The 20,673-nt window shown below is 34.6% G+C and overlaps 1 protein-coding gene across 5 annotated transcripts in view; it reads left to right on the forward strand.

The window, feature by feature from the left end:
- Positions 1–20,673, forward strand: part of LYN (LYN proto-oncogene, Src family tyrosine kinase) — a 160,851-nt gene that overhangs the window by 99,389 nt on the left and 40,789 nt on the right. For 4 of the 5 annotated variants that reach the window (XM_072604621.1, XM_072604618.1, XM_072604619.1 and 1 more), the window contains exons 2-8: positions 9,193–9,329; positions 12,280–12,331; positions 12,662–12,767; positions 14,155–14,253; positions 14,374–14,477; positions 16,417–16,566; positions 18,246–18,398. In XM_072604621.1, the coding sequence (XP_072460722.1) occupies positions 9,198–9,329; positions 12,280–12,331; positions 12,662–12,767; positions 14,155–14,253; positions 14,374–14,477; positions 16,417–16,566; positions 18,246–18,398 (796 nt within the window). In that variant the 5' untranslated portion in view covers positions 9,193–9,197. The remainder of the gene's footprint in view (positions 1–9,192; positions 9,330–12,279; positions 12,332–12,661; positions 12,768–14,154; positions 14,254–14,373; positions 14,478–16,416; positions 16,567–18,245; positions 18,399–20,673) is intronic. The other variant, XM_072604622.1, reaches the window with a different exon arrangement.

Consider the following 20,673-nt stretch of genomic DNA (forward strand, 5'->3'; position numbering starts at 1 on the left):
CACCTAAACCAACACATGTCTTAGCCCCTTAGCAAGCTCAAAGCTTGCCATTTTTGTCTAGATAAAGGCATGATGGCTCCTCCCACACTGTCATCAGAAGGAGAGAAAGTTATTTGCTACAAGTTGAGTCAAAGTGAGAGAGCAAGCCCAAAGCTCTCTCTCCTTAAACTAGTGCTCTGTTCCCTGCTGTTGTTATGGGATAGGGGCGAGGGGGACCAAGGAACTATCTACAAAACATATGTGATTTCTATAGCATATTCCCCCAAATCACTTCTCTTTTCTTGCTATGATTATTTTATTGGTTGCTGGTTTTTTTGTTTTTTTTTGTTGTTTTTTTTTTATTCTAGTCTTCCGTTTTCTTATTCCTCCTTTTACAGCATTAAAAAGAAACCAACCCACACACCAAAGGACCAAGTTATTTACTGGAAGTGTCTGGGGCCCAGGCTTAGAATTTCATGGGGCATGCTCTAGTCAGAACATCTCCACACCCACTGCAAAATAAAAATATTGTCTGATATAGGGCTTAAATCACATTACATATATAATCACATTTGATGGATTTCTCATTTGCAGAAGAAGCTGCTGTAACTGATAGGATCACTGAACTTGATGTTGGAACCCACTAGATGTAGGTTCATAAAGTTGTTGTACAAACCAATTGCAACATATAACTCATGCATGAGAGTATGTGTGTGCATATATATGTAAAAATGCATATATACGTAAATGTACAACAACTGTATGAGGTAGGAAGTCTAAGTATTATTTTCCTTTTTAAAGATAAGTCAACTGAAGTTCAAAGTGGATAAGCAACTTATCAGTGGAGTATCAGAGATGAGATTCAAACTTAGGGCACTTCTGACTATATCCTCTGTTCTTTGTTTTTATTTTTCCTTTCATTTAAAAAAAGAAGAAATTTATTGAAATCCTTTTTTTGGTAACTTCTCAATGACTTTTTCTGCCAGTCTTTCTCCCCAAATAGAATCTTCTTTTGTAACAAATAAGTTCAGTCAAGCAAGACACATTATCATATTAGTCACATGTGAAATATATGCCTCATTTGCTAACATCTAATACATTTAGAACTTGAAGGGATATTAGAGTCTTCTGGTCCAACCCATAATTTCACAGATGAAGAAATAGAAATGTAGATTGGTTAAGTGGCTTGCTCAGCATCATAGAAGTAGTAATAATTAGTAGAACCAGGATGTGGACCCAGTTCTTCTAACTCCAAATCCACCCTTTTCACTCAACTCTAAGTGGTATGACATGTCTCTGTTGAGAAATAGTAGGCATATTTCATCATTAGTCCTTTGATGTAATGACTGGATGCTAAATTATGAAGTCTTTCAGTGTTATCTTCCTTTACATTATGGAAATTGTCGAAGTTCTGCTTTCTGTGTTCTGCATCAGTTCATATAAATCTTCCTGTTTCCCCAAATTCTTTATAGTTGTCATTTCTTAAAATACAACTACATTATATTACACTCATGTAATTTAATTTATTCAACTATTCCCCAGTTGACGACCATCTACTTTACCACTTCTCTGCTATGATAAAAGGTGATGATGAAAAACTTTTTAATATAAATACCTTTTCCTCTATTTTCAGTCATCTCGAGTTATATACTTAGTTGTATTGCTGGGTCAAAAGATATGTATGATTTATCTTTTAAAATTAGAATTCCAATTTATTTTCTAGATTTGTTGTAACAGTTCAACCAACTCCACCAACACAGTACTTATCTCTACCATTAAATTATTGTTATCTTTTCCAGCCTGTTGAAAATGAAGTAAAACATCAAAGTTATTTAGTTTGAATTTCTATTTGTGATAGTAATTTTGAGCTATCAGTGATTATTGATAGCTAATATTTTGTCTTTTGAAAACTGCCTATTCATTGCTTTTCACCACTCATCTATTGGAGATTGATTCTTGTTCGTATGTATTTGTATCAGTTAACTATATATCTTGAATATATAGACCTTTAGCAAAGATATTTGCTACAAAATCCTTTTCTTAGTTAACTGCTTCTCTTCTAATTCTAGGTGCATTGATTTTGTTTCTGTGAAAGTGCTTATATTTAATGTAATTCAAACTGCCCATTTTACCTTTTGTAATCAATTCTATCCTCTAAGAAATAGAGAATCAAAAATTGTTAAGAATTGTCTATTTGCACATAGTTTTTCAAGGTACCACCTTATATTCTCTAAAAAAAATAATGTGACATTTAAATCATATATTAATTTGAAATTTATTATGGTAAGTGGCATAAGACATTGGTCTAAACCCAATTTCAGCCGACATCATTTTCAGTTTTCCCAGCAGTTTTTGTTGAATTGGAAATCTTTATCCCTGTAGTTGGTACCCTTGAGTTTATCAAATACTAGATGACTCTGTTCTATCACTTTGGGGTCTTGCTTTTCTAGTCTGTTCTACTGATCAACTTTTCTAGTTTTTTTTGTCCAGAACCAAATCATATTACTGGTTACTGCTTTATCATCTAGTCTGAGATGTAGTAATATTGGACATCATTCATTACTTTCTCCCCCATCAGTTTTGTTGAAATTCTTGATCTGTTATTTCATCCAGATTTGGTTTGTTATGATTTTATCTAAGTCTATAAAGTCCTTGGTATATTGATATGACACTAAATCTGTAGTTTGGTTATTTATTATTATTGTCATAGCCTAACCATAAGCAATGAATATCTTTCCAATTTCTTGTATTTCTTTATTTATGCTGTGTTTTATATTTGTAGTAATATAACTTTTGAGTGTATGTATGTTGGTAAGGTGGTTCCCAATATTTTATACATTTTATGGTTTTACATGGACTTTTTCCTTTTTCTTGCTAGGTTTTGTTAGTAATATACCTAAGACTGATTTTGTGTATCTATTTTATATCCTACTACTTTACTAAAATTACTAATCTTTTCAATTTTTTTCATTGAATATCTAAGGTTCTCAACAAAGTCTATGATATCTTTCAGTAAAATTATTTTGAAGTTATCTTTGCCAATGCTCATTCCTTTAACATACTTTTTTTTTCTTATGCTAGCTATCATTTCTAGAACTTTATCAAATAACAATAGTGACCATGGACATCTTGTTTTTTCATTATAATTAATATTAGTTCTTGATTTTTAAGTAGTATTTCCAAAATAAATTGGTGTTGTATTTTGTCAAACCTTTTTTTCATTTATTATTATAAATATGTAATCTTTGTTGTTTTTGTTATTAATGGTCATTTATGTTTATAGTTTGATATTTAACTAATTCTATGTTTCTGGTATACTTCTAACCTAATCATGATGAATAATCTTTTTTTTATATATTTTCATTGATCTCTCCAATACTTTGTACTTGTAGAATGACTAAATGGCATTCAAAGATGAGTAAGATGATGTCTTGTTTCCTACATAGTAAAAGAAGTCTGTCCAAATCACATTCTTAGAGTGAATAAGAAATTTAAGATAAAAAATCATTCAACTAGAACTTGAAAGGACCTTATAAGACATACAGTCTAATCCCTTTCTTTTACGGATGAGGAAATTGAGGCTCAGGTAGGTTCAGTGAGCCCAAAGTTGCACTCATAAGCACCAGGGGAAGGATGTGAGGACCCTTTGTCAGAATCCAGAGTGGGCTCTTGTACAAACATGGTACATGTTTCCTCCTCAAGAGAAAAGATGGAAATATTTAAGGCAGAAAATGATTAAAGTATTCAGAACTTGAGAATTCAGTAACATAATGATTAATATTATCTTTGGACCCTAAGCCCAGCACTCTGACCATTCTGCCTCTGCATTAAATGAGAAATTCCCAAAATAAAGCTATGGGTCAATCACTATCTGATTTAGCTTTCAGATTCTCATACCAGGTATCCAATCCCTCATAGCTTGCTTCCAATTATCCCTTGCTTCCCATCATCCCTGATCTCACCTCTTATCCTTGAGAACTTGCACTGGTAACAAAAATAGTGATATTGACTATCTCTGTAGACCTGATGGTCAGAAAATAATTTTTTCTGGACACTTTTGCCTGCTGGGGACAGGACTGATTCTGCAGGTAACTTTTCTTTCTGTCTAGTATACTCTTCAACTTAAACTCAAAACTTAAACTTAGGCAAGTTTCCTGAGTACTAGCCCCACTTATGTATATTTGGAAGTTTGGGGGAACCTGTCCTTTTATGAAAATCCTGTGCAAGTTCTTAGCAATTCTAATTTGCATCATGTCTGGAAATTGGAAATTAGTAATGTAGAGGTTTACATTCCATTAGGCAGAAATAAATGGACAATAGAAAAACAAATATAAACAGTCATAGACACCTATTTTTTTTCTATTTAGGTAAGCAAAGTCACAACCTGAGTTATATAAACTGATAAAGGAAGAAAATCCAAAGTCACCATGGCATTCTATGGAAATAACTTCATTGCAGGAACTCTGAAACATTTAGGTCTATTAATGAAGTTTGAGATCATTTTAATTTAGGAATATCATCATCCATTTCTGGTTTCCCCATACTACTGTTTTGCCTAATTTTACTAATCCCTTCTGTGTTCCTTTTTTTAAAATCTTGAGCAGGGTATCAAACTTATTCTGTGATTCTTGGGTGATAAACCACTTTACATTAATAAGGCCATACCTCTTTTTACATTGCTAGGAAGACTAAATCTTTGTATTTTAGGAAGTTGTGGTGAGACAATAGTTTTGTTTTCAGCTATTTCTCATTTAGTAATTGAGATTAAAGGGCAATCCCTGATGTGTGTGTGGGGGGGGCAAGGGAAACGACTTTAGTTTCCTTTATCATTAGAAGAGATGAAGCCTCAGGGTTTAAATTGAGAAGAATATCTTAGAATTTCAGAGTTGGTAATTTGTTTTTAAATCTCAGAATGTAGAGAATCATACTGGACATGTACTCAAAGCTCAGTCATGGTGGGACACGTGAGAGAAGAAACAATTCCGTTCTTCATTTTTCTATAAATTTTACAAATATCAGAAATGAATAATTTAAAGGCTTCATAAGTAGATGACATGGTGAAGTGATCTTATCATGGATTCAATTATCATTCCTAAGAGCTAGTGACTCTCAGATTTACTTATCCAACCCTAACCTCTTTGCTGACCTCATGTCTTCAACTGTCTGTTAGGCATCTCAAACAGGATGTCTTGAAGACATTTCAAACTGAACAAGTCCAAAACTGAACTTATCTTTCCCCCAATTCACTAGCCTTCCAAATTTGCCTATTCCTGGCAAATCCTGGTTGGATTGCATCCTAGATGTCTCAACTTCTGACTCTCAAGCACCATAGCCAATCTGTTGCCAAGTTCTGTCTATTTCAGCTTTTTAACATTTCTCTCATATGCTCCCTACTCTCCTTTGACCCTTCTACCACCCTGATACTTCACCTTAGGCATAGACTATTGTAATAGCTAACTCATTGGTTTACCTGACACGAGTCTCTGAAATTCCATTCCATTCCTGTTTCCACCACTGTCAAAATGATGTTTCTAAACCATAGATCTGAACACATCACCGTACTAAATAAACTAGTGGATTTCTTTCACCTCCAGGATCAAGTACATTCAAAAGCTCTTTGTAATCTGCATACATCCCTACCTTTCCAGTCTTCTTATACCTTATAGCCCTCCTCATGTCCTCTGATCTAGTGACACTAGTCTCCTTGCTGTTCCTCAAACCAGTTTATCTTCAGACCTCCTAGCTAAAATCCTACACTTCAGAAGCTTTTCCTGATCCCCTTATTAATTCTTGTGCCTCCCTTCTGTTGATTATTTCTGATATATCCTGTATATAGCTTGTTTGTACATAGTTGTTTGCATTTTATCTCCCTCATTAGATAGACTCTGAGTTCCTTGAGAACAGAGACTGGTTTTTGTTGTTGTTATTTTTTAACTTTCTTTGTATTCCCAGTGCTTGGTACAGTGCCTGGCACATAGGTGCTAAATACTTATTGATGATCCAAAGATATATTTTCCATCAAAATCCCAAAGGTATTATAATCATTCCCTTTCTCTTCACAATGGGAGAATTTCTTCTGTGTGTGTGTGTGTGTGTAAAACTCATGGAAAAGGAATTAAGTGAAATGCTTATTTTTACTCCTTTGTCCTAAAGCCTTCTGGTAGTGATTTTTAATATGATAATAACCTTAATGAAGATTAGCAATCCCTAATATCTGGGGGAGGGGAAAATTCTCATTTTTAAGAAGTGGTTTCTGGACAAAAGTCCAATGTAGATCCAAGAAAAGAGGCAGGGTTGTATACTGGAAAGAGTGACAATTGAAGAAATTGGTAGACTTGGATTCTAATCCTAATTCTGCTGTTTCATTGACTTCCGACAAATTACTTCTCTTCTTTGGGCCTCACTTTTTTTCATCTGTAAAATGAGAGAATTAAACAAAATGATCTCTAAGAGTCATGAGTATGTGAATTTAGCATATATTAGTCATTCTCCAAAATTTATAGCATCTGTAGCTGTTATTTACCATTATGAAAAAACAAATATTATTTTTCAAATAACCTTTTAAACAGAAACAGGAATCTGTGATTTAATAGCTAGGCGATTCCTAGTATAGGAACCCTTTATACCAATAATAATAACTTGCTTTCGTATAGTGCATTAAGATTTACAAAGCACTTTATAAATATCATCTCATTTTATACTCACAGCAACCCTGGGAGGTACATATGATTGTTGTTGCCATCTTACAGATGACGAAACAGGTTAAGTGACTTGCCCAGAGTCACACATTTAATATATTGTATCAGTTAGCACCCCAACATACCCGGCAGGGCCTGCTACCACAGGTTCTTAGATCTGCATTCATAAAAGGAAAGGCAACTTTTGAGGCGTTAACAATCACTTTAACCAAGCATATGTATTATTCCTTTAATCAAGCACATATATTATCCACCTATTTCAGGGCAGTCAGCACCCTAACTTTCAAAGAAAATACAGAGAAATCAAAGATTAACAGACATGGTTTCCTCTGCCTGAATTCAACAGACAGGTCCAACTATCTGACCATAGTTACCATAGAGGGAAGCACCAACATCTGGATTTCAAAGCCGGGGGGGGGGGGGGGGGGGGGGGGGGGGGCTCCTTAGCAGCTTCCCAGAGTCCTCTTCTGGACAAACACTTCCAGTCAATAAACCCCAAAGCAAAACCTCAACTCAGAGTATTTATACCTTTGTTAGAGCCAGAGGGCATTACAACCCTTGAGAACCAGTGCCTCATTGACAAAAGACTTGGGCCTTCCCACAAATCTTCCCTAATTAAACTCCCTTGTCCATTAAGGGGTGGGAAAGATCTTTAATCACATTAAAATAATTAACAATATGGGATACATGTACTGTTCCTAGTTAAAGAAACTCTTGTTTCTGTACTTTACTCCTTGTAAAGACTCTTGATTGATAAAGGCAAAATTCAATCAGAGCACTTGATAATACTAAAACAAAAACAGCAAAAGATCCTATTTTGCTTGCCATCACACTCCACCCTTCCAGGATCTTTGGTTTTATAGTCTAAATGACCATGGATCCTGGAACAAATAAAGACGTTATGCTTTGTGATCCCAAATTCAGGTGATTTAAGCAAGTCACATAGGCAACTTGTATCTGAATAGGCATTAGCATTTCTTTAGTAAATACAACATAGTTCCCACAAAATAAACACATCATGTTCTGATGAGACAAGTCTCAGTCTTAATGCTCCAACTTCTCTACCTCCTATGCTTCTCTCTCTTTCTAGTCCTGAGTGATGGCTAGGCAACAAAGCCATCAGGGTGGAGTTCTTGGGGGCACTTCCCCCCACCCACCATAGGCAACTCCACACTCTGGGTCCCAAACTGTCCTAGGAGAATGCTACAAAAAAGCACACTTACTGCCTTGCTGTGAAGTCCTCATCTTGCCCCAGGGTTGAACTCTGAGCTCCTGGGTTCCTCCTCCTCCAGCAGGAGCCAGCCGCTCCCAGCTCTTGCCTGGGTTTGCACACAGGCAGCTCTCCACTCCTGATCCTTTCACCTCTCCAAAGTTAGCACACTGGTAATTCTCCATTTCTGTTGGATCAGTATGAAGGCAGTTTTCTGCTTGGGTTCCAGGGCTCCATTCCAAGCTCTCTCCACTCTGGTCCAGTTTCTGAATGCAATATACTTTCAGGGCCTTCATTACTCCAGCACAGTCAGCAGCTGGACTAATTCACTCCAGCCCAGTCTCTGGCCATCCCCACTTTCTGGGGCTCCACAGAACCATAGCCACCACAAGTGGGAAACAACAGGCAATTATCCCAGTCCCACAAAACCCCATACTTTCCTTTTAATTTATGCAGATCCTGCCAACTATGCCATAATGTATCAGTAAGCAACCCAACATATGGCAGGGGTTGGGGTGGGGTGGGGACCTGCTGCCACAGATTCTTCGATCTGCATTCATAAAAGGAAAGGTAACTTTTGAGGAGTTAACAATCACTTTAACCAAGCATATGTATCATTCCTTTAACCAAGCAAATATATCATTCACCTAGTTCAGGGGAGTCAGCACCCTGAACTTCAAAGAAGTTAACAAAAGACTTGAGCCTTCCCACATATCTTCCCTGATCAAACTCACATTAATGGGCCTGCCCATTGAGGAAAATCTTTAATCACATTAAAATAATTAACAATACAAATACATGTACTGTTTCTAGATAAAGAAATTCTTATTTCTGTACTTCTTGTGAAAATTCTTAATTGATAAAGGCAAAATTCAATCAGAGGCACTTGATTATACTAAAATAAAAACAGTAAAAGATCCTATTTTGCTTGCCATCACATGTGTCTGAGCTGGGATTGGAATCTAGGACTTTTTAACTCACACTACATGGTCCACTAAGTCATGTTGCCTCTTAATAAGGTCCTGGGAAAGCTATAATCATTGTTAAATGAAATTACTTTTAAATTTTGTTATGTACTTCCTGAGACCTGGAATTTGCTTTTCTGCTTGTTTGATAACACCCTGCAGCTGAAGCAATTACATTCTTACCAATGCTACTGATGATGTCTATATATAACCTTATTGATCAGGCATGATATAAATGTGGAACTGTGAATTAATAATATCATTAAGTGCATGAGTGATGATTACATGAGAAAACAGTTTCTAGTATGGTAAAAAATTAAATGTTTTTGTGTTCCTACAGGAAATATGGGATGTATAAAATCAAAAAGAAAAGACAGTTCAACTCAAGATGGAATAGATTTGAAGACCCAACCAGTACGTAATACTGACCGAACTATTTATGTGAGAGATCCAACGTCCAATAAACAGCAAAGGCCAGTAAGTAGATAGTGTCAGGGGAGAATTCCAAGAGCAAGATCCAAGCATGGCTGGCATAATTAAAATTCAATGGAGAACATATGCATGTAACATGATTGATTAGTTCTCAAATAATTTGTTTTGTAATTCAATCAATCTAAAGGCATATAAACAACTTTATAGATACCTGGCCATTTATTGTATAATGATTGTTCTATTTTTTTTGTATATTGAGAAAATTATTTTTTGTATCATCGGTGGCAAAAAAATTTCAAACTCAAGAGTAAATCTCCTATTCTATAAAGGAAAAAGGTTCATATTAGAATACGTAGTGAGATTAGCACAATACCCCTAAATGCCCCTAAATCCCAACAAAGAATACATCTAAATTATTACCTACCAACTCTTCTTTCCTTCCTATCTTTTCCTTGTATTCTCCCACACATCCAAGCTAATCAAGGAAAGGAATCTCTTAATTTTTAGTATAGTGAAAAACACTGTAGATCCTTTTTAATGAATTTTTTTTAAAAACATTTTTGGTACTGGAAGCCCTAGGCAAGCTTTTTACAATAATAGAATCAGTGATATTTCATTCTCATTCATTCCAGGAAGATCTTGGCTAACAAAGAAGTAAAACTACATTTCTTGGGAAAGAAAAAATAAAGTGACCTTAAATGTACTTGATATTAAACCTCTTGTGTTCTTCCCTTTATATCCTTTCCCCACCAAAATAATCAGTCATATATTCTTTCATAGCATAGTTTAATAGGATCATCCAGTACCTAAAATCTAAGAACATTTTAAAAATTATCTCTATAATATAAAATATTTTGAAGTGATATGCAATTTCTGTAGTTTCTTGTCTCCTACAATCAAAATCTAAAAATGTAAACATTTTGGTTTTGGTTAGTAATTCTTCAGATACTAAACATACATAGAAGTTTTTTGAGGATTTATGAGTGAGAGGAAGGTTTTTTTGAGCAAAAAGTTAAGGATTACTGAATTGAAGTGGGGGGTGAGAGAGAGCACAAAAATTTAACAGTTGCATGTCTGGGATTTTTAAAATTTTATTTCTTGTATGAGTAAAAATCTCAGACTTATCGTGGAATTGTATTTTCCACAATAATATCATTTCCTTTATGAATAGAAAGCAAGAAAATATGGGGAGGAAAGTGAACGATTCCTATTACTCTCATTATGAGATGCTAAAATTTCCATGCAAAATCAAATTCCTCTTCTTTAGCACAGTTCACCATAAACTGAATCTGTTTTATATCAAGTGCTTTTTAATTTTAGGTGTGGAAAATATTTTCATTTTCAATTTTGTTGGACAACAAATACCAGATGAGGGAGAATATTAAAATGTGCTTCATTTATTTTTTTAAATAGGGAGAAACAACATGCTTCTCTTTATATAACTTTTATTTTCAGTAATAAAGAAGTAAAAAATTCACTTAATTGAGGAATCAGAAGTAGCTAACTATTGTTGAAAGTTTAATTTCCATAATGTACAATACAATATTGTATTTCATTTGGCACCTTTGGCTATGAGGGTAAAGATCATATTGTCTGTTTCTTTATTATCAGTTGGCTGTGCTCTGATTGATGGCCAGAGCAATTACTTAGAGGCTAGACCAATTATTATGAAAATATATGCCATTGGTCATAAGGGGAAATGGACAAAAATATCAATGAATACTAAAAATCATTAGCCACAGCTGAAAGGACAATTTTTTTAAAGGGGCATATTATGTTATGGAGAGATGGGACAGCATGGTATCAAGGAGAGAGCTTTAGACTTGAGTCCTGGGTTCGAATCTAACCTCTGACATTTATTGTACAATGAGCACAAATCACTTAACCTCCTAGGTTTCCTAATCTGTAAAATGGAAATAATAACTGGAGACCTACTTTATAAGGTTATTGAGGAATCAGCTGAGGTGATAAATGTAAAGACTTCTTAACTTTTTCAGTACTCTTATAATGTTATGCTGTGATTACTAAAAAATAGTGTCAAAAGCTAATAATGCATATTACATGAAGGATGTCTCATTTTAAAAGTATAAATTAATGACCTCTTTGGAAATTGTTCAAAGAGGCAAACACTTTTAATAATAATGGCTGTATGATATGATTCTTACTCTCAAGATTTTAGTCCTGTTTTTTAATCTTTGGATTATTTTCTCCAAGTCTTATATAACAAACCTTAATAATCAAGAAATTAAGTATAAAATGGATTCAAAATGATAAAGTATACATAGAGCTAAATTAAATATAGGCAGGTTTTAAAAAAAAGTTGTTAGCATTCATGATAGAATTCCATCAGCCTGGGTTTTTGTTTTTTTTTTTTTTAACATAGTCTACACTTTGTGCTATTTATGTTAAATCACTTTAATCAGACAATCAATGGAGTAAAAAATTGAAGGATTTGTGATCATTTTACATTCACTGTATCTGTCTTTCAAGAAGTACTAGGAGTTTCCTGAGTCATTGTACCACCTTTGTGGGGCAAGAGAGTATGTCATCAGAATTTACAGTAACTTGGTGCATACTCCTTCCCCTCCTGGTGTTCTACTCTTTTCACTTCCATCCAAAGAAAACTAAAACTATCTAGAAAATATACCACTGCTACCAGTAATGGATCAGAGTTGGTCATTAAACATTTCTCTTTGAGTTCTTGGCAGCACAAACACGTGTTTTCACATTTGTGAGAGCCTTCATTTGGCACTTTTATTCCCTCTCCTCTCAGTTTCCCATACACCTCCCTTTGGTCCTACCCAATCCCATGAATGATTCCTATACATAGTTTTTTAGAATTTCTACTTGTATTTTTCTCTTCTTTCTTATTTATGGAAGCATGAAACTCATATCCCAGTTGCCACTGTTAGCATAAAGGCATTATATGGAACACAGATGTGACCCAGAAAAACTATTACTATGCAAAGATGCTTAACACATATTCTCTTTGTAGGTACTCACTCCAGACTCTCAACTTTTACCAGGACAGAGGTTTCAAAAGAAAGGTATGTTTTCATCAGAACATCCATGTGTTTTTTAAAAACACTTCCAGATCCTTTGTAAAGTAACTTCCCCTTAGCTTTTTGTATATGCCCTAGGCTGTTGTAATTAATTATATTTGTCTGTTTCTTTATGTGTATTTTTTTTTTTTTGTATTTTCTGTGGATCTTTGTAGACTGTCTACTCCTTGATCCTCCAAGGACAGGAGCCCTGTGTCTTATTTCCTTAAAAATACCTCTCTCTAGTTCCCAACTCAGTGTTCTGCACAGAATGGGCACTTAATGTTTCTGAGGGTTTATCTTTTAGGTGTTTTCACTTGAGTTATTCATTAACAGATTCAGAAGATCAAGGGGTTGTGGTAATAGCCTTATATCCCTATGATGGCCTTCACCCTGATGATTTATCCTTCAAGAAAGGAGAAAAATTGAAAGTCCTTGAAGAGTAAGTATATCCACATTGCAACTTCTAGCCTTTGATTCCCAACTCCATCGAAGTCTTATGGACTTGTCCACTTTATCCACAGCTTTCACCTGCTGGTAACTCAGTGTTAACTTGATCCTTGTCATGTGGAAGTGAAACTTCACAACTTTGCTACTGGTACAGTTTGGTGCTTAGATAGGGCAAGGTCAAAATAACTACTTTTGCCTTTTCGACTGCTAGAACGTTCTAGCTACCTAGTCTCACTTTACAGAAAAATGAAATTTTTTTTGCTAGTTTTACAACTTTAGGAATTTTTTGAGTCTGAGTAGACTCGAAGCAGTGTTGAGGATGCTGCTTTTTACTATAAAACATTTAATTTGGTTTTATGAGCCTAAAGTAAGTAACACTCTAAGACCAACCACTCTTACTTGGGAAGCCCATACTCAGCATCAATATTATACATTTGCTATATACATAGTATCTCATTTTCCACAGTATTTCCCTAACCCCTTCTACTTTATCTCATTTACTTAGAGTAGATAGAAGACTAGCTTCTGAACTGAGAATAAGATATTTTACATGTTTTGATCTTAGCTATCTCTAGCACGTACCAACATGCTTTGGATACATGCGTTATCATTTCAAGTATTGAATATATTTGAGGAGAGAAAACTATAAACATTCTCATGTGTATTGTGGTTAAAAACTTCCTTTCCTGGTCTGTAGTGGCATCAAGGAATTTGAGGAGTAGGCATTTCATACTATTAAATGATTTTGGAGAGAAGACAAATCACAACTTAATTTTCATCTTTTTGTTTCCTTTCACACAGACATATAACATATGGTTGGCTCTATATATAACTTCTTTGTAAAAACTGGAGAATGAGGAAATGACTCATTACATTGGAATTTTTTTTATTCCAAGTTTTTCCATAATGAATAGTGCTATAGAAACCAGGTAGCTTATTAAGGGAGTTAATATAACATGGAAGGACGACATTTGCTCACTTGTCTCTTTTTCTTTCTAAATTTATCACAAGAATTTTCCTTTTCTTTTTAAATTTGTCACAAGAATAATGATACATCTCTCTTAGCTGAATTGAGATAACTGATTTATACGTGAATAGCAATGTATGTGTGTATACTCACATGAATTTATGTTTCTAAAATATGGTAACATGATTTGTTAAAACTGCTTTGTGTAACACTAAACAAAGTGACCAACATTTGAGGTCGTGAATTAGTGCTCAATGTAGAGTTCATACTCACCCGATATTTGGTCTCAAGAAAGAGGAGAGTGATGTTTGTACTCAAATCTTGGAGCTCTAGATTCAGTTTACCAAAAAGAGCAATTATCAGTTCTTGACTTATTGATATGAACATTCTTTTATACATATTTTTGTTCCAGGCATGGAGAATGGTGGAAAGCTAAATCTCTTTTAAATAAGAAAGAAGGCTTCATTCCCAGCAATTATGTAGCAAAAATCAACACGTTGGAAACAGAAGAGTAAGTTCTTCGAAAATTTCATTTAACTGATGCACTGCCTATTGTTGTATTTTTACCTTATTTATACCATTCCTTCCCAAGGAAATACCATCTATAAGCTTTTTCCAATTTCCTTTTCAGATGGTTCTTTAAGGATATAACCAGGAAAGATGCTGAAAGACAGCTTCTGGCACCAGGAAATAGTGCAGGAGCATTTCTTATCCGAGAAAGTGAAACATTAAAAGGTCAGACACATATATTTTGTTTTACAAAATATTATTCCTGAAGCAATTTACTGAAACTATTTTAAACTCATCTAATAAGTCAGCAGAGAGCAAAAACTTAAGGCTTTCAAATTGGGGAGATTATGAAAGTAGTAGGCTTGTACTCTATCACTTTGAGGACAGATTACATTTTTTGGACCAGATCAATGTGGGCTTGTTTTGCTTAACTGTACTTTTTGGTTTCAAGAGAAGGTTTAAAATGGGGGAGGAAGGAAGGATAGAGAATTGGTGAGGAGAAGAGGGCTAATGATAGTGATACCAAAAAAAAAAAAGAATGTGGCAATAAAACATTTAAAGCTGCACAGAAGAGAAGAGAAAGAGGTTCAGAAGGAAAACAAGGAGACAAGAGGAGATAAACAGGAGAACTTTGAAACTAATGTGATGAATTTATTATATAATAAAAAAAACAGCTGTGAATGATGGACATTTGAGTACTTAAGTGCAGTCATCTTTGTTCTTCTCATATAAGGAAATGCTTGTATTTGCTAATATTTGTCAAGTGCAGAATTACATAAAATAAAGTATTTTTAAATGGTTACTTATGCTATAAAAATAATTGTGCACACTATTACAATAAAGATCATTTTTATAAAAATGATCATTTCTAACAATATGTGAGGCTTTGAAATATTTTTCAAACATTTTATAAAGGTTGCTAGGTGACACAAAGGACAGAGTACTGGCACTGGAGTCAGGAAGAGCTGAGTTCAAATCCAGCATTAGCCATGAGCCAAGTGACCCTGGATAAGTTTCACTTCACCATTTTTACCTCAGTTACCTCATCTGTAAAATGAGGATAATAATAGCATATACTATCAAAGTTGATGTGGGGGCCAAATGAGATAATATTTGTAAAGAGCTTAGCTAATACTTGTTGCATAGTAAGTACTATATTAAAGTTAATCATTATTATTAAAAGAAAATAAATCAAGAAGTCGTATTTCCATTTATTTGAAGACAAAGTAATTTTTAAAGAAAAGGGCCATTATGAGAGAATGAAAATAGTGTGTTAGGTAAGTTTCTCTAAAAAGTTGATACTGTGTACTTTTATTAAAAATTCCAAAAGAATATTTTAAAATATCTAGACATTAAAATTTGATGATTGGTGGGAAATAGTTTGAACTTATGTTAAGAAATTGCCTAATTCTCCAAACCCTTTGACCTAGAGAGCCCACTACTAGGCAAATACCCTAATGAAGTCAAAGGTTAAAAAAAAAAGCCATTTATACATACATATATATACATATGAAAATATTATGCAACACCTTTTAATAGGAAAGAACTGGTAACAAAATAGATACAGACTAGGAAAGTACAAAACATGTTGGGAGACACGAATGTAGTGCAATATTACTTTTCTCTAAGAAAAAATGAATGTGATGACTACACAGAGCTATGGAAAGACATTAGAATGGTCTAAAGTGAAGTGAACAGAACCAGGTAAACAGTGTAGACAATGACTGCACCGATGCAACTGGAAAGAACAACAAAACCAATAGTAATCAAAACTGAATCCCGTGACATTATAACCAAGATTTGTCCCAAAAAACATACATCTGGAGGCATTTCCCCCAACTTCTTTGCAGGGACAGGGAAACTATGAGTGTGGACACTGAATATAATGTCAGAGATTGTTTTTGATATGTTGGTTTTTTAGCGAACTGAGTTTTAAAAAATTCCCTGTTATGAGGAGAGAGTAGGGGGAGTATACTAAGGAAAACAGATGACATAAGATAAAATATCAATAAAGTTTCATTTTTGAAAAGGGCAAGTAAGAAAAGTTTTAAGCTTGATTTACATTTGTCATATTTAATGACATTCATTTTCTATAATATAAAATAAAATGAAAATCTATAACTCTTTTTAACCTAACTCAAGTCATTGTTTTATTTTTCCATAGGAAGTTTTTCTCTTTCTGTCCGAGATTATGACCCACAGCATGGTGACGTTATTAAGCACTACAAAATTAGAAGTTTGGACAATGGAGGTTATTACATATCTCCAAGAATTACCTTTCCCTGTATCAGTGACATGATTAAGCATTATCAAAGTAAGTAAGGAGAGCAAGTACTGCAATATGACTTTTTAATGTTTAATAATAGTATGAAATGCTTTTTTATTTTTAAATCTTTAGCTAGTTATCTTTAAAAAAGTAAATACTTCTTCAGATCTAATGATCTTGATGACCTAGAAGTATCTTTGGATGCAAATGCCCATTGGTTAGCATCCTGGATACTACTATAAATAAGAAATACTAAAGTTTACATATTGTGCTGTCCTAATTCAGTGATCAGAAGGAGAAACAAGTTGATTGAGTTTTATGTAAAGGATACTTCCTGGGAGGCATTATGAGGAGTGTTAAGATTCTCTTTTAAAGAAAAAAAGATAGAAATGAACATATATTCCGTATAATTGGGGTTCATCATTGTGGTATCCACTGTGTGTTCCCTGTTTCTGTTGAGGACACAACTATCTAATCACTTAGCTTCACAGTCTCATCTTCTTCATCCCACATATACATTCAGTTGCCAAGTTCTGTCCATTCTAATTCCATCACATTTCTTATATCTGTCTTCTTAATTCTACTCACTTAACCACCATTCTACTGCAGGGCTTAATTACCACTCCCCTGAATTATTACATTGGCATACTAATTGGGCTCCTTATAGCTACCCTCTCTTCTGCAGCCCATTCTTGCCATAGGTGGCAGAGTTCTTCAGCACAGATCTGACCATGTCATTTCCCTACCTCAAAAACTCTAATGACTTCCTATTTCCTAGAGGATGAAACCCAAACTCTTCAACTTGGCATTGAAAGCCTGTCTCAGTTATGCTCCAAACTGTTCCTTTTCAGATTTTCTATATAGTATTTTCCTCTACTCATTCTGAAGTCCAGCCAAGTTGGCCTCCTCCCACAACCTCCTCTACAACATCCCATTTTCCATGTCTGTTCCCTTGGACTAGAATGTGCTCCCTCCCCACTCCCAGTTTTTTTAAATTCTTTATTTATGTGCTGCAACCTGCTGATACCCATTGTGTACCTTTCCATTTTCTCCTACTGGGTGGTCAGTTTTAATTCTCTGGCAACTAGTCTTCCATGAGTTATAGCCATATAGTGTCAATAGAATGTTGATATGAAAGTAGGAGGACCTTTGTGTCAGGAAGTTTGGGGTCTTTAAAGATGGTTTCCACTTTCCTAAAAGTAATCAAAATGGTTCCCTTCTCCTCCTCTTTAATTCTGGGCTTAATTCTTTGTCTTTTTTCAGTGTTTTGTCACACACACACAGAGTCAATTTCTATAGGTATTCCATCTAACCACTTGTCATTTTCTGGACAATAAACATTCTTTATTGTTTTTCTTTTTCTGTATGGAAGCTTAGGCTAAAGGATTGTTCCCTTTTGAATGATTCCTTATTTCATTCATCAGTTTCTGCCAAATACATATAACATTTGTACACATGTATGCAAGTACCTCTCCACATACACACACACAACCAAGTAAAACACAATTGGGCTACCAAATAAAAATATCTCAAAACAATATCTAGAAGAATAACCCTGTCTTTTCATTTAGAAATGCCCCAAATTAATGCCTATTTCAAGGGAAACCCTATAATTACTTATAAACTGGGGCAGATCTGAGGTAAACACTTTCAGTCTAGAATAGAGAATTTCTGTATATGATGCAATACAAAATACTATTTTAATGATTTTTTTCTTTAAAATTTAGAGCAGGCAGATGGTTTGTGCAGAAGGCTTGAGAAGGCATGTATTAGTCCCAAACCACAAAAACCATGGGATAAAGATGCTTGGGAAATTCCACGTGAATCAATTAAACTAGTGAAGAAGCTTGGAGCCGGACAATTTGGAGAAGTTTGGATGGGTGAGTGGACACAGGATCATATACATATCTTTCTCACATTGTAGATTAGATTATCTGGAATGTTAAAAATGTAACTGGAGAATAAGAATAAGAGCAGTTTCTTTGTACCTTTCTTAGCATGTGTGACAATACAAAAAATTTAAGTAGTATCAGTGACAACACTTCAGTTGAATTCTATTTATCCAGAGAAGGTAAAAAATAGTATGGCAAATGCATCTTTTTTTTTCTTTCTTTAATTGATAAGATATAGGGACAAGAATGAGTCCTATCTTGTATCCATTTCCCTTTTGAATAGTTTTGAATGGTCATTTAAAAGAGAGAAAGAGGAAATTGTATTCTTGGCTGTTTTGCTACAGATTTTGAATGACCACTTTTCCCTAAACTAGATGAACTGGATAAATAAAGTCAGGAAATCTATTTCTATCTCGTGGACAAAAAATAATATGGATTCAGAGCAGGTTTTATATATAGTAAAGTAGGATTACATGGAATATTTGAGGAGCGCTAGGACTGAGGCTGATGGAGGCTTAAGTAAGAGGTTAGCCAATGGTCATGCAGGGAGTGAATGAAAGAAGTAGAATTCTGCCATTAGTAGACTTCATTATTCTGCCTTAATCATTTCTATCTCCCTTTTATTAATCTGAAATAAAAATACTGCAAGGATACAGCAATATTCACATATTAAGGTTTGAAACTTTGAGAATTTTTTGGATCACTTTGGGTTTGTAATAGAGAAGATTTGGGAGTATAATGCCCTGAGTACCTGAAGAGAAGGGATATGAAATAGGCAGTTAGGGAGTCACAAACACAAATTTTACCTACTTTGAAGTTTTCTTTTGGAAAAAAAGAGACCATATAAGAATCTTCTACTAGATCACTACCATTTACTTAGGTAGTTCTATTGCCACCTACCATGGGGACCTATGAAGAGTGATTTCTCTCCCATTGACTGATCCCCTAGGATCAGTTTTGTCCATTTTTCCTTCTCCTTCATACTGTGTCCACTACAACACAGCCCAGAGCCTGAAATACAGAATTCATTTCAACAGATTTAATTTGGGACATGTTTATTAAATACTTGCTTTGGGGAAATCATTGAGCAAGATACTGTAGGTGCTAAAGAGAACTTGTCATCATCTTCATAGGGCTTATAATCAAGTAGGCAACATAAGATAACATTCACAATTAGCTCGAGTTGTGGATTTACAGGGCAGAAAGTGATGCATCCTAAGAGACGTACAAAATTCTAAGGATACATTGGGGTAAAGGGAAATTACTTCTTATTGGTAAGATAAAGGGATAGAACCAGGAAAAGCTCAGGCCATGCTTCAGGAATGATGAGCAGTCCTTCTTGGATAGAACGTAAGGTTTATAATGATATAAATGTATCACTTGATCACAGATAGGAATATGCCTGGAACTAATAGAATATTTATTAGGCTGGAGAATATTTACAAACACATAAATCTCACCTTACCCAGGTAACTCCAGTGAGATTGGATCGGGGGAAGTAAAAGAGAATTGATTTAGATTTGGTATAGACTGTCTTTTCTAGGCACTCCCATTTTTATCTCTCCTTGTAGGCATCAGATAACCTTGGGGTGTTATTGAACTTTCTTGTTAGTCCATCCTATTTTTGTTTACATACATACATTGTATTATCTTTCTCTGAAATTCCTAGGAGAAGCAACGGTAGTAAAAATAGTTAGCATATGTAGTTTTGTGCTTTGCATATAGATGGTTGGTTGATTCTCACAACCAGAATGTATGGCTGGCCTTATGCTCATTTTATAGATGAGGAAACTGAAAGCAAGGGAAAGAGAAACTGAATGACTTGCCCTTGATCATAGATTTAGGGAGTATCAGAAGTGGAATTCAAACCTAGGTCACTCTCTTTTCTATATTTTATTTTCAGTTTTTTTCTGTCTCTCTCTCTCTCTGTCTGTCTCTCAGTCTCTCTGTCTCTCAGTCTGTCTGTCTCTCTCTCTCTCTGTCTCTCTCTCTCAGCCCTCTTCTACTTATTGAGAATTCAAGATGTAGGATACCCATTATACATACGAAATCTTGCAAAAGATATTTCTACATTAGCCACGTTCCAAAAAAAAAAAGGCAAGAAAAAGTTAAAAAGAGAAAAAATGTTTCAATCTATACTCTGAATTTGTCAGTCTTCTCCGGAGGTGGATAACATTTTTCACCAAGTCCTTTGGAGTTGTGGTGGGACATTGTATTAATCAGAGTTACTAAGTCTTTCATGGTTGATTATATTTACAGCGTT

This window comes from Notamacropus eugenii, chromosome 4, assembly GCF_028372415.1.
Source record: "Notamacropus eugenii isolate mMacEug1 chromosome 4, mMacEug1.pri_v2, whole genome shotgun sequence".
In the NCBI taxonomy this organism is placed as follows: domain Eukaryota; kingdom Metazoa; phylum Chordata; class Mammalia; order Diprotodontia; family Macropodidae; genus Notamacropus; species Notamacropus eugenii.